Below are 13351 nucleotides of genomic sequence, written 5' to 3'. Positions count from 1 at the left end.
AAGGCACCTGTATCACCATTTTTTGCTTCTTTTCTACTTTAGAGGGAATTATTTCACAAAATCTACCTGACAGTAACGTTACAGATACATATTTTATATTCATAACATATGATCAACGTATGAAGCATAATACACAACAATATGTCAATGAGTCTTGGAAAATATTATCTTTTAATTTGATCAAATTTGGTAATTTATTATTTCATATTATAATTACATGCTGCAAATTCCTAAACCTGGGGCCAGGTATTGTAAATTAAGGATATAGGAGTACATAAATAGCACATTACTGATAATACTTCAATTATAACTTTGAATCCAGTACTTTATGATACTTTGGCCTACAGGAAGTGTTGGACTGTTGCCTGTATTCATTTTATTAGATCGCCACCTTGTGGTGAGTATTCGCTATTACTGGCAGTATTATAACCTAATAAAGTTAAATGCAGTTTAATTGCCAAATAAATATAAACTGAATTTAAAAAAAAGAAGCAACTATTATTTGCATATTACGATATTTTTATTTAGATTTCATATTGAGTGCGGATTCTGACAACATCAAACAGGAAAACAATGGTAAATAAAATACACTGATCCAGTTTTATGTTTATCATTTTTAAATATTAAACAATAAATAAAAAGCAGCCGTTAGGGCCTGAAGCTGTTGTGAGCCTGCGTAACCCCGCGCATGCGCAGTCCGGCTACATTTAGCAGCTGTATTTCCTGCTTGCTGCTGTTTCCACTCGAAGCAATGGCTGAAGTGAAAGCTTCCCTAATTTGTGGCGGTACGTTCACTTTTTTATTCATTTACATTCAACGGTAAATGAAACATGTAACCACTGCATATGTTAATAGAACCTTTAAAGCTCCAGTTGTCGAAACGAAGGGGAAATGATGCTCAGTTAGCTGGGACGAGCTTTAGCTGGTGATGCTTCAGTCATGAGGTTTCAGGCTGGTGGGCTGGACAATAGAGACTGTAAAGATGTTGTTACGTTAATATGACATGTCGTTTATGTGATTTAATGTATGTCTCAATGTTGCAGTTATCGCGGCTTTTCTGGCTTCAGCGGTGCTTGCATTTGTTGAAGATCTAGATGACACGTAAGTGATGCACTCCTCTGCCTATATTTCACCTTCCTGCCACTGTGACATGATAACGTGCTATTGCCATCATGTTGGTGCAAATCACAGTTACGTTTGATGCTTACTTCTTCTCTGTTAGAGGAGTTTGTGCATTTTTGATTGTATGCAATTTTCCCCATATTTGAAGGGGTTAACAAAGGGCTACATAATTACAATTTAAAGGGGGTAATCTTGATTTCATCTCAGGTTTCCAGTTGCATTTTAATTGGATGCTTGTGGATGTCTGTAGAGATTTTGTCACTTGTGTATTTGTGTTTTTTGAATCTCTTTTATTAAGTTGAAGGGTCGTCCATTACTTTTAACGAACAATGACCCTCATATTTACATGTTTGAATATCAATTCTTCCACTGTGTCTTTATTATGTGTATGTTTGACATGCAGCACACATTTTATAATATGAGTTTACAGAAAATAGCATGTAGTTCACTTTATGTCACTTTGATTTATTCTTATTTTTGGACAGATTTAAGGACACCAGAGTGAGCGATGTCTGGCTGGTAGATGTGAGTCTGATACACACACACACACACACACACACACACACACACACACACACACACACACACACACACACACACACACACACACACACACACACACACACACACACACACACAGAGACACACACAGACACAAACAGAGACACACACAACGCTGCCGGGATCATCCCTTGCGGAAGTGGCAGCAGTCGGGGTAGGCGGGTGGGGGCCGGAGGGGGGGTGCAGACTATCCTCTGGATTTGTGATTTAGAGAATGAGAAGTCATGCATGCCGGGCAAAGCCAGGGGGCTCGGAGGGCTTTATATCAGAGTTTGTGTATGTTACCATTCAAGCAAATCAAGTTTGAGCACTCAAAGCTGCCTTCACTACTAGTTTGAGTTGCAGCACTGAGTCCTTATGCCTTTGAATATTGTGTCAAATGGTTACTGTTTCTCATACACTGTGTTCAGAACTGAGCATTCATGGAATATATTCAACTCAAATACTTATTTTTTTGGGAATTAAGACATTCCATTGAACTGATCTAATGTTATAGAATATACCTGAATTATCGCCAGTTACTTACTGTATGTATATTTTGAAAGCTCCACTGTGTGGTTTAAAGTGATTAACTCAAAATGATACTTATCATTTTTATAAGCAGACTCCACAGATCAGTAGAAGTTCTAAATAAACCAACTATACACTACTAGGAGGTAGTGTTGACCAAAAGCTGAGCAAAACACGGAGTAGAGATTTGGACTTGTATTTACCAGGAGGAAATAAACATGACCCTAAATGAATAAAATGTTGCTCAATAATTTCCGGATATGTAAAATAAGTAACTGTTTGTTGACAAGATTGCCCTACAAAATTAAAAGGGAATTATAAGTAAATTATGTACACAACTTATCACTTATAAATGATTTGTTGAAAGTCTAAGATGTACCTTAGATAGCCCTTATGACCATTATTTAAGTTTGTAGTGTTGTCGTTTATTCCATTTAATCTATCCTTGAGGTCATACTCAATACCATTGTTTTTAAAAGTACAATAGGGGCAACAACGCAGCACTAAGGAAGCTCTTAAATCACTGCGAGGTCATATAAAGCAAAACAAAAACGAAGTAAGGTCAATGTGAAATATACCTTGTGTTAGATTAATTGGAAGCGAGTTTGTTCAAAAAGACCTTGGCTGGCCTAGCGCACAGGATCAAAATGATGTGGCACAATAATGCACACAAATACATATGTAAATATAATGTCGATTTGGTTATTTACTACATAGATGATGTTATAGTTTGCATGATATAACATGTTTACATTATTTTAAAGTTTTCTTCCTATTTGTTATTTTCAGTTCTATGCCCCATGGTGTGGATACTGTAAAAAGCTGGAGCCGGTGTGGTACGATGTGGGAGCAGAACTGAAGAGCTCCGGATCGCCGGTCCGCGTGGGAAAGATGGATGCTACGGCTTACTCTGGTGAGTAGACGATAAAGCACCTCAAGGTCTTCCCTAGGAGACTGTTAGTCCCCAGGTGAATATTTCATGTGCTGGAGACAGATATAGATCAGACTAATTGACGGTGTTGTTCAACAACATGATGATGCCTTGAATGTTAAAAGCTCAGCTCAGGTCAGGTCTTATTTTAAACCAACATAAAGAAGATAAGAGTTTTTATTTCATAGTGACATTACCATGATATGTCAATATTATGGTTAACCCTAACCCATGCAGGAAAATATGAATGTTGTGAGTACACTTTAAGATAAATTGCATCAAAATGTGCTGACTGGAATGATCCATTATCGTATTGATTACCTGTCAATAAGCGAACAGTAGGGCTGCTCGATTATGGCAAGAATCATAATCTCGATTATTTGGGTCAAGGATTATTAAAAACTATTATCCATTTACTTTGAAAACATCCATTTATTGAACTTTTTTTTTTAACAGTATGTTTTTGACAGTTGATTACCCTGAACTCTAAATATAATTCAACTGAAAAACTAATAAAAAAAAAAAATTTGTTTTATTTTCGATTATGTTGTTTTCATAATCGTTGCAAGCCAAAATCGTAATTGTGATTTAAAATACGATTTAATTGAGCAGCCCTAGCGAACAGTATCCTTAAGTGCCTAATAAACACAGGATAAGGTTGGCTATATATGACAAAAGACTAACATTTGAAACAGGACTAGAATAAATAAATGTAAAAATAAATTGTATAATCTATGGGGCTTTTAAAAAGAATAGTTCAGTTTTTGGGGAAATATGCTTATGAGATTGTAGCAGACGTTGATATAATCCTCATTTATTTATGTCATTTTAATTTAGCCATTAGCTTAGTTTAGCTTAGCTACAACATTTCTGTAGCTACGTGAGAGTGCTATACATTGACTCATCTTGTTATTGGCAAACAAATGGGCTCAAATCCCTAAGATTCAAATGTTCCATCCACTTCCTGATCCAACTCACTCGCTGAATCTTAATTAGAGAAGTTATTTCAACCCTGTGAGAAGATGAAAACAGGATAACTTCCAAACCTTTAGAAGAGAAAGATGGTTCTCAGTATAATAATATATTTTCGTTTGAGATGCTATATATTTTTTCTATTTTGCAGGAATGGCGTCAGAGTTCGGTGTTCGAGGTTACCCCACGATAAAACTGTAAGTGACTCTCTAACTTTGTGCCTCAGAACATTGATTTAAATTAAACCTTTTTTTGAACAAAGCCATAGTTGACTATTTAGATGGATTCAAAGCTAAGTTTAGTGTAATCATATATAAAATAACATACAGCCAAGCTTACTTCAATTAGCTTAATTTTCTTAACCTCAGCTTTCAATAGGCTTACATAAATCCATATAAGATTAAAGAGCTTATTGAATTTTGCACAGACCTGCAGGCTCTGGACACAGTATGATTATAAGTCTAAAACAATATGCAGATTACTCTGTAGAGCCTCTCGTGTTTAGTATTTGATAATCCTGTGTCAGAGGCATTGATCCATGGGCATTTTTTGAGGGTGCAATTTGTTGCTGTATTATACTATATTGTGGCTTAAGTTTGTATTGTGTTATTATAAGGATTGTTTTACTTGCTTGTTGTCTTTTTTCCCCTTGAGGTTTGGCCTTTTGAGATGCCGTTAGATGTCTAATTCAGGCGGGAACAAGGTGTTGTTGCCGCTTCCTTAAGGCATTACTAGTGACAGACTCTCTTCACACCTTTTGAGCTCAATTGCATTAGATACGGCTCTCCTGAATGCGTTGATTGTATTTTTCTTGGGCGATAAATTGTTCAAATTGAAATGAGGCTCCTTTATCTAACTTTTTCAGGTCTTTCTAAAAATCACTAAGGTGTATCTTGTATTAATTAAGAAATCAGGAGTGCTTGATACTATTTCAACGATATCAACTGATTTTCCTTCCGCTTGTTTTCTGAAATGTCATTTTTCAAATGTCCAAATGAATGATTTACTGTAGACGCCAGCTGTTCAGCATCAGAACTCATGTTGACTTGAGAGAAATGATCATCCCATATGAAGAATCTCCTCCATGTATTTGAAACCGAGTCATTTATCCTCACGCTGCCATAATGGGCTCATAATCAAGCTCATTTGGGAAACTGCCACCGGATCACGGCAGGGTTCATAACATTAAACCAAGCAAGTGATGAAACACCCGTCGAAGAACACGAGATACCTCCCTCGGTGACTTGATTTAGAGTTCCCCCCCCCCTCCCGAGTTCATTAAGCCCTGTGGGCTGATGCAACCTTAGCAATCCTTAATGCATTCTGCTTTTTCTAGGAGCTCTACTCCAGCACTTTCTCTGGATGGAACTCAATTAGGGACAGTCATTTGCTGTTGTTTTTCAGGGGAGGTGAGAGGCTTTAGATGAATTCGACCTTTTGTGATGAATAAGCTTTTCTTTAAAGATTTGCTGTTTCATTAGAGCACCTTGTAAGAGATTGGTTGGCGTTGCAATGCTCGGCTTTAATTGAGCCGAACACAGGTGCTGTCTTTAATGGGCTGAAGTAGAGCTGCCACTAATGATTGTTCATTATTATTGATTAAGCTATCGATACATTTTTGTTCTGTTTATCAATTGTTTAGTAAAGAATCGGGGGGGGGAATGCCACAAACAAGGTTTAAAAGGCCCAGGTGTCCAATAGCTAAAGATATTCTGTTCACAGCGATGCACTCAGTGGCCACCTCATTAGTTCCTCATTTGTTAGGAAGTCAATCGGACAGAAGGCACCTTTGGGATGTGATGGAGAGGGAGACTTTGCCACATGAATATGCAGCCAGCCAATCTGCAGTGTTGAATTTGTTGAAATGCTGTTCTGGGTGCAAAGAGGAGTTTCATTCCTACCCAGTTTTAGAAAGGTGTACCGAAGTTGCCATGAGTGTGTAAAGCAGAGAAACTAGAGCTGGAACGAGCTAATAATTGTCATTTCTGCTTGATTCAAACAACGAAATTTATTACATCAAAATAGTTGCCGCAAAATGTTCTCTCCATTCACGAATGAAATGATTTAGTTTGCCTCTTTTGCAACATTCTATCTCTTATGCACACTAAATGAGGTTTTTCTGACAAACCAATATCCCAAATGCAAAATTCAATTTCATACAAATGATTTCTAATTACTTCTATTTCACATGAATGTTTCGATCAGTGTCTTCACCCAGCAGCAATTTGACAGCCCAAAATAATGAATGTTGTTTCATTTAAATGCTCAGCCTTTCACTCGTGTTTTGTTTCTGTCTCTGTTCAAGGTTAAAGGGGGATCTGGCCTATAATTACAAGGGGCCAAGGACAAAAGACGATATCGTAGAGTTTGCCAACAGAGTGGCAGGGTAAGCCTTCAATTCTCACATTCAAAATACAAATTAAAATAAGTACAACTGTCTTTATTTCCGAGCTGCTCTAATAAGAACCAATCCAAGCAAGCTTATCAACGCAGGCCATATTTCTTTCATAGCTCAATGGGTTTCCCGCTCTGAAGCTCCAGTTTGTGCTACTGTGACTGTTCCTGACATATGCCCCCCCCAGCTTGGCTCTGACTTCAGGGCTGCAAGTTGCTAGATATCCACTGGATGGTGCCACCAGCACAGAGATCAAGAACAGAGTTTTTTTTTTTTTTATTCATCTATTCAAAATCATACATGGACATCATACATTCTACATACAACAAAGTCCAGGGGCAGACAAGCAATTAAACATTACATCAAGTAAATAAAGAAAAAGAAAAAATGAAAGAACTTTTTTTGATACTTCAGATTTAATATTTTTTAAATGTCTAATTAGTTTTGATTGCCTTCTTATTCCTAATGTTTATAGTGCTAATATATTGTTAACATAAGAATGTCTTGAAGTTTGAGGGTTGAACCTTTGGTCACGTCTTTCTGCTAATAAAACATTCTACATCATACCACAATATTCTACAACACACAAACTCATACAATAAAATGGCCAATAGTTTCTTCTTGTAGATTACAAAATGTAAAGGAATATTCAATATCAAGTCCAAATCGTTGCAGTGTCTTTTTTGGTGGATATATTGTGTGTAACATTTCATTTTACATACAATTTATTTCCAATTAATCACATTTGTTTCCAATTGATGTCTCCATAAAGTGAAGCCCAGAAGAATCTTCCTCTGGGCAGAGTTACAGTTTGGATCAAGAACAGAGTTGTCTGTTTTAGCTTGAGTTAACGCATCAGTGTTCCATTTCTGTCCTGAACTAATCTGCCTTGGTTCTTTTTCCCTCCGCAGCCCGGCTGTGAGGGCACTTCCCAGCAAGCAGATGTTCGAGCACATGATGAAACGACATGATGTGCTCTTTGTGTATGTCGGTGGAGACTCTCCCCTCAAAGTAAGCGCCATTTACATCCAAGCACCCAGCTTCAATGCTAAAACTGTGAATTGATTGAACGAAAGAAGTACTGCTGTTGTAACAAACAATAGCTTTTGTGTTGTTCCTCGTAGGGACACGGCATGTACAACTGTTAAACACAAATGTATCCAGAGCTTTGTGCTTAAAGCCTTGTTTGCTGTTGCAGGAGAAGTACAACGACGTAGCCTCCGAGCTCATCGTCTACACTTACTTCTTCTCGGCTTCAGAGGTGGTCTTCCCAGAGGTAACGCTTTTTAATTTGCATTCCTTTATTAAATGAACTTAGAAAACTGAAATCCCTTGTATATTTTTTCCATCGTATGCTACTGAAACTCTTGAGTTGACACGTCATGGCTACTTTCTAGAGATTAAAGTAAATCATTCAAACTCTTTTAGCCATCCTCCCACAACTGCATTTGGATACCAGCGTTGCTGTCTCTGCAATATGCAAAACAGCACAAGTTTCACAGTTTGCTTCAAAACGGTCTTGTTCAACATTTTGCAGGTGCCCACACATTCCTAGAGTAAAAATGATATATTGGACTTGGTTCTGACTTGAATATCTTTTTGTGTTTTCAGTCAGTAACTTTGCCAGAGCTTCCTGCGGTTGTAGTATTCAAGGATGGAGCCTACTTCACCTATGATGGTGAGTATTTTGTTACCTTGTCTTCATCCACTGCTGCAGTTTTGTCTGATTAGACGACAAAAAGGTCCAAGAAAATGTATAAAGGACTAGTGTGGAATACTGTGTGTCCTACTCTCTGTCTTGTTTTCTCTAGCTGTGTTCCTTTAGTTTTCCGGACTCTTCCACTGGTTTTTCATCTTCCTCACCACATTGAGTTATGGTGTGCCTGGCCCATCTTAAAGCACCCAGGGCACTGCCCACTATTGTTTGTGCGGTGAGGCCAGTCGTGTTGTGGTGATTTGACTTTGGGCGGACATGCATAGCACGCCAGGGTGGATGGGGGCGTGAGAGACCGCAGTTAAACCCAAAGAAATCAGCTGGTATTGTATATACAGTCATTTAAATCCAGGGGCTGAATCACTGAAGCAGCCATCAAGTCTTTACAAGAAATCATATGTGACAAGGGCTTTAGACGAGCGGCTTTGCCCAATTTCTCAGCGCAACAATGTGACTTCCCCACATTCCTCCATGATGTCTTGTATTTTGCTGCTTCTGTGCGCCCTGGCTGGGAGCTGGAAACGGAAGGTAACGGCATCAAGACACAGTGACAGCACAAATGGGCCCCAGTAGTGACTGTTGGGGAGATTCGGTGCACGGTGCAGCGCCCGCAGAACAAAATTCAACTCCTCCATCGTCTGAGAGTTCACTTCCAACTGCTCCACTTGACCGTTACGGAAGGGGGGCTTCCGGCACCAGAATCGCAGCAGTCGAGGCTCGCCACAGCAGACGTTGATGACAAAAACTCCACACTCCGCAGAGTCCTCCAGGACCTTGATACGGAGGATGTGGCAAATGTCTAGCATTGCCATGGCGACGGCATATTAAGCTTGTCAAGCGCTGAGAAGGCCAGCAGCGGGGCAGGATGACATGGTCGTGTCCTTCCTCACACTGCAGATTTCTACTTTCCCCCTTAAGCCTCGGGAAACCGTTGAAGGAAAAAATTCTCTAATTATTATTGGCTATTGTAGGTGAAAATGAATGGAAAATAATGAGTACAGCTCATTAAGCACTTACCTACAATGACAGCTCACAAAGAAATATCCCCACTCTGCAGTAGAGAAAGTAGTCTGCTTCTTCTCTTCTTTTTTTCCAGCAGTAGTCCTCGGCATTTGGTTTCTCTCCAGGTGTGTTTGTCAGAGGATTTTTCACTGAAACCCTGACTGGAGGTTAAATTAAGGTATAAATGAGGCTGAGGCGTCTTATGTGGTTTTATGTCCTTCAGTTTGCATGATGTTCTGTCGGGCTGTTTTTATCGGATGCTATTTGGCTAAACATTTGCATAGGCATTCACTGTTTAATGGCAGATGTGACGTTTATTGAAGTGTGAGGCTGCACACTAGCTGTGTTGTTTATCTACAAGCTACAGATGCCTGCATATGCTTTAGAATATACCATCTCCCTCTTTGTTTTTGTATTCATTTTGCGATTCAGATTCCAAATACTTATTAGAAATTCCGAGCACATTTACTCTTCTCATTGTGCAGGTCTGGCTTGTTGTGTTTTTTTCAAGCACGAGACACCGCCGAGCAGACGGCACTGTCCAAACACGGCCCCTCGCTTTGTGTAAAAGGATATTTGACATTTCATTGAGCTTTGATTGGTTTAGTACACATCACAAACAGCAGCATCACTTTTTGAAGAGCGCAGTTAAAATATAGTACAGCGCAGAGGCTCATACATATTTAATAACTCTATCCTCAGTTTCAGACTGCTGTACAGGTCTGCGCTGTTATTGTGCTTCAAGGGCCAAAAGTGTTTTGATCATCGTGTGTGTGTCTGCAGTGATACCTTCAGGGCTAGAGCTGTGAGAAGACAAGGAAAATATAATTAGGATGTATGTTAAGTCTAAACATCTGGAATGTTGTTTTTTTTTCAAACATTTCTGAATGTGATACACATTAGTTAATACTCATAAGCTGAGCATCAGGCTTACTCTGTTTCAGTGGGTTATGGTTTGGCCTCGACTCGCCTGATATGGATGGGCACATCACGCAGCCAGCTGTGTGGTAGCACTACTTTGCATGTATTTATTGATAGCACTTAAATGACAGGCGGATTAACAGTCCATAATTGTGATGACAAGATGACATCACACTTAAAAAAGTGATAACACACCAATGACATGTGGCGGTTATTTGAATTGGCAAAGTCAACCAGGTTGGTGTGGATGACAAATTGAAGTGCGACCATATATTCCACACATCCCCACTAATCCAATCTTTTAATGTTCTTTTCGTGAAATGTCTGAGCAGATATAGGGGGGGCTGCCTACACACATTAGAGGATACATCTTATTGACTTTACTGATCCTTTAGTTCCCAATGAGGTTGACATTTGGACACTTTTGGTTGTTGGTGAAATATCTTAACACATATTTGATGGATTGCAAGTTGTACAAGTGTTCAGTGTCCCAAATGATTAACTCTAGTAACTTTGTGGATCCCCTGATTTTTCAAACTGCAATTTTCAGGTCAGTGTGTTATTAGTCCATCATTTTCTACAAATATTCATGGTCCCCAGAGGATGAATCAAAATGACTTAAGTCACCATGAGGTTGAAATGTTGTTGTTGAATTTCAGTGACATTTATCAACAACAATGTGATGAATTTCCATAACCTAACAATCATTCATTGTCCCCAGAGGATGAACTGTAAGTTTGTGGATCCCCTGATTTACATTTCGCGCCATCATCTGGTAAGAATTGTAATCTGCCCAATAATTAAGTTTCTGGCCCAATACCCTACAAAACTAATGACATTCTTATCAGCCTCATCCGCACTTTGTTTTAATTAGCAAATGTTAGCATGCTGACACGCTAGGCTGGAGAATATGCGAAACAACCAGCTTTCTCCCATATCAAGAAATGATATACAGATGACATGGTTCCCATCCCTCACTGTAGCTATTTGTTGTGATTATATTACATTTTTGGGAAATTAGTTAAAGAATTGTCATTGTTTGTCTTTAAGGGTATCCTTTTTGTATATCGTAGGAAAGTGAGACATGTGGTCCAACAATAGCACCAAGCTTTCTTTTATCAATCTTTTCAGCCTCTGCCTCCTCCCGTGTTTGAATTATCTTTGATATTTTTCTCCCTCCTCTCTCTCTCTTTCACGTTTCTCTGCTTTTGTTTCTGCGCTATTTGCATTGTCTTGGAGGTCGTCTACGCCATTAACCTCCATCCTCGAGACGTGTCAGAGCTGCCTCTTCCCCCGCGCTCAAAACTCTGACACTGCATCATCCTCGCTCCACCCACTGTCTGTTGCTATTCCCCCTCCTGCCCCTCATGTTCCTCTCCAGTCTCCCGCTGTGTGAACTCTGGGCTGACAGCTCCTGTAGAGCGCTATGGTGATTGCGAGGTTGGCACCCAGGACGAGAGCCGCTCTAATTTGCCTCAAGGTGAAGTAGATTCAGTCGATGTAGAGGTTCATCAGGCTGTACCATCCCAGTATGGGGCCTTTGGCTCGCTCTCTCTCGCTCCTCGGAATGCTACAGCTGCATGCTGTCTACAAAGCCAGAACATCTGTGGAAAGAACTCTCTGGAATGTCTACCGGATTGACTGACTCAGCAGCTTTACAATAAATCTGTCTTTGCACAGCAGCAGCAGCAGCAGCACTGAGGAATAGATTGCAATGCATTAAGGCCATTTTGATTCTAGTATAAGCTACGACCTCGGGGGGTTTAAAAGCGTGTTCAGGTTTTGGGTTGTCATGTTCGGCTTCGTGTTCCTGTCCCGCAGCTTAAGAAACCGTGTTAAAGTCATCCCTGTTGTTGTAATTGCTGTAATAGTAGCAGAAAGGTCATGATAACTTATTAACATGTCATAATGAGGTCCCTGCCTTGTTTGACATCAATTATAATCATCCTGTAGCCTCTTTCAGTCGAAGGAAAAAGGGTTTCAACGTCCTCGCTGCACCCTATTTATACCCAGGAGGGCCAGAAGGGTCCTGTTTGCATGTTGCCTCCAGATGTTAGGCTAGCAAAAACATGTGGTTAACAGTCAGGAGACGATCCTTTTTATTGTATTCTTCTATTTGCCTAATGCATCCGTTGAATTATGCATTCACACCACATGTGTGAAATCTGCCGAAAACTGCATCCACCAAACAAATGTACCTACGCTTTGAGAATCATTTACAAACCAAATGTGTTGTTTTTATTAAACAGAAAGGCTTAATAGCTGTAAAAATGAGGTTAGGTGAGCCAGTGTTGCAGATTATTGTGAATGAAAATGACTATTTTTGTGACCGGTTATTTGATAAATAGGACATGAATGCATGTTGTGAATCCTTACTGAACTAAATGTACCTTCATATATGGTTTAACATCCAAAGTGATACATTTAGTTCTTTACGTCTGGATTGATTCCCTATAAACTCGATCTGATCCATAATCCATAGGTTGTTTCAGAACCAAAAAAGCCTGTTTAACCCAGAAGCAGCTCCCTGTCAAAACAACATCTGATTGTTGTTTAACTGACCTTGAGTCCCACTCTTTATTCCCCAGAGAGCGTACAGGTGGTAAACACTGTGATCTTCTTACAATCCATGGCATCAATACGCGGCTGTGCTGTGCTTTTAATATTGACTGGCTGTGTGTTGAATTTCAATTTTGTGCTTCTGAAAGATACCGTCTCTTTGTTTTGCAGAGTACGAAGATGCTAGTTTGTCATCCTGGGTTAACAAGGAGCGCTTCCAAGGATACCTTCAGATCGACGGCTTTACATTGTATGAGCTCGGGGAAACAGGTATGAGTCAAGTCTCAATAATATCTTCTTCACTCCACACATTTCTTTAATCTTATTATGACTTCAAGAAACACATTCCTATAGTAGTCATGTACACAGGTGTAGTCTAATGTAAGGGGTTTAACAAACTGTTAATCAATTCATTCAATGTCTTCAAAACCCAAAATATATTAGTTACTTTAACACAACACAATACAGGTAAGAAATGCTCTCATTTTAGAAGCTAGAAAATGTTTTTTCCTAAAATGTAAATTATTTTTCTTTCGCCTTTTTAAGCAACTGATGGTTTCAGCTCTATTGTATTTTTAAACATCATTCATTTTATTTTGCCCTTTTTTACTCATTACAACAAAAATCATTGTTATTACACTGCATGCCGTGAATAATGACAGTT

General features: G+C 39.2%; 1 protein-coding gene across 1 annotated transcript in view; it reads left to right on the top strand.

The window, feature by feature from the left end:
• The first annotated feature begins 660 nt into the window (after positions 1–660).
• The window catches only part of tmx3b (thioredoxin related transmembrane protein 3b), a 30727-nt gene continuing 18036 nt past the window's right edge, over positions 661–13351 (top strand). Inside the window, exons 1-10 of the mRNA XM_079662167.1 lie at positions 661–785; positions 1044–1101; positions 1608–1647; positions 2983–3106; positions 4248–4293; positions 6402–6482; positions 7403–7502; positions 7690–7767; positions 8103–8169; positions 12859–12957. Coding sequence (XP_079518293.1) covers positions 689–785; positions 1044–1101; positions 1608–1647; positions 2983–3106; positions 4248–4293; positions 6402–6482; positions 7403–7502; positions 7690–7767; positions 8103–8169; positions 12859–12957 — 790 coding nt within the window. The 5' untranslated portion in view covers positions 661–688. The remainder of the gene's footprint in view (positions 786–1043; positions 1102–1607; positions 1648–2982; positions 3107–4247; positions 4294–6401; positions 6483–7402; positions 7503–7689; positions 7768–8102; positions 8170–12858; positions 12958–13351) is intronic.

Source organism: Notothenia rossii (genome assembly GCF_949606895.1).
Source record: "Notothenia rossii genome assembly, chromosome: 12".
NCBI lineage: Eukaryota > Metazoa > Chordata > Actinopteri > Perciformes > Nototheniidae > Notothenia > Notothenia rossii.
Note: the sequence above shows the minus strand (reverse complement) of the source record. Positions and strands in the feature narration are given on the sequence as shown.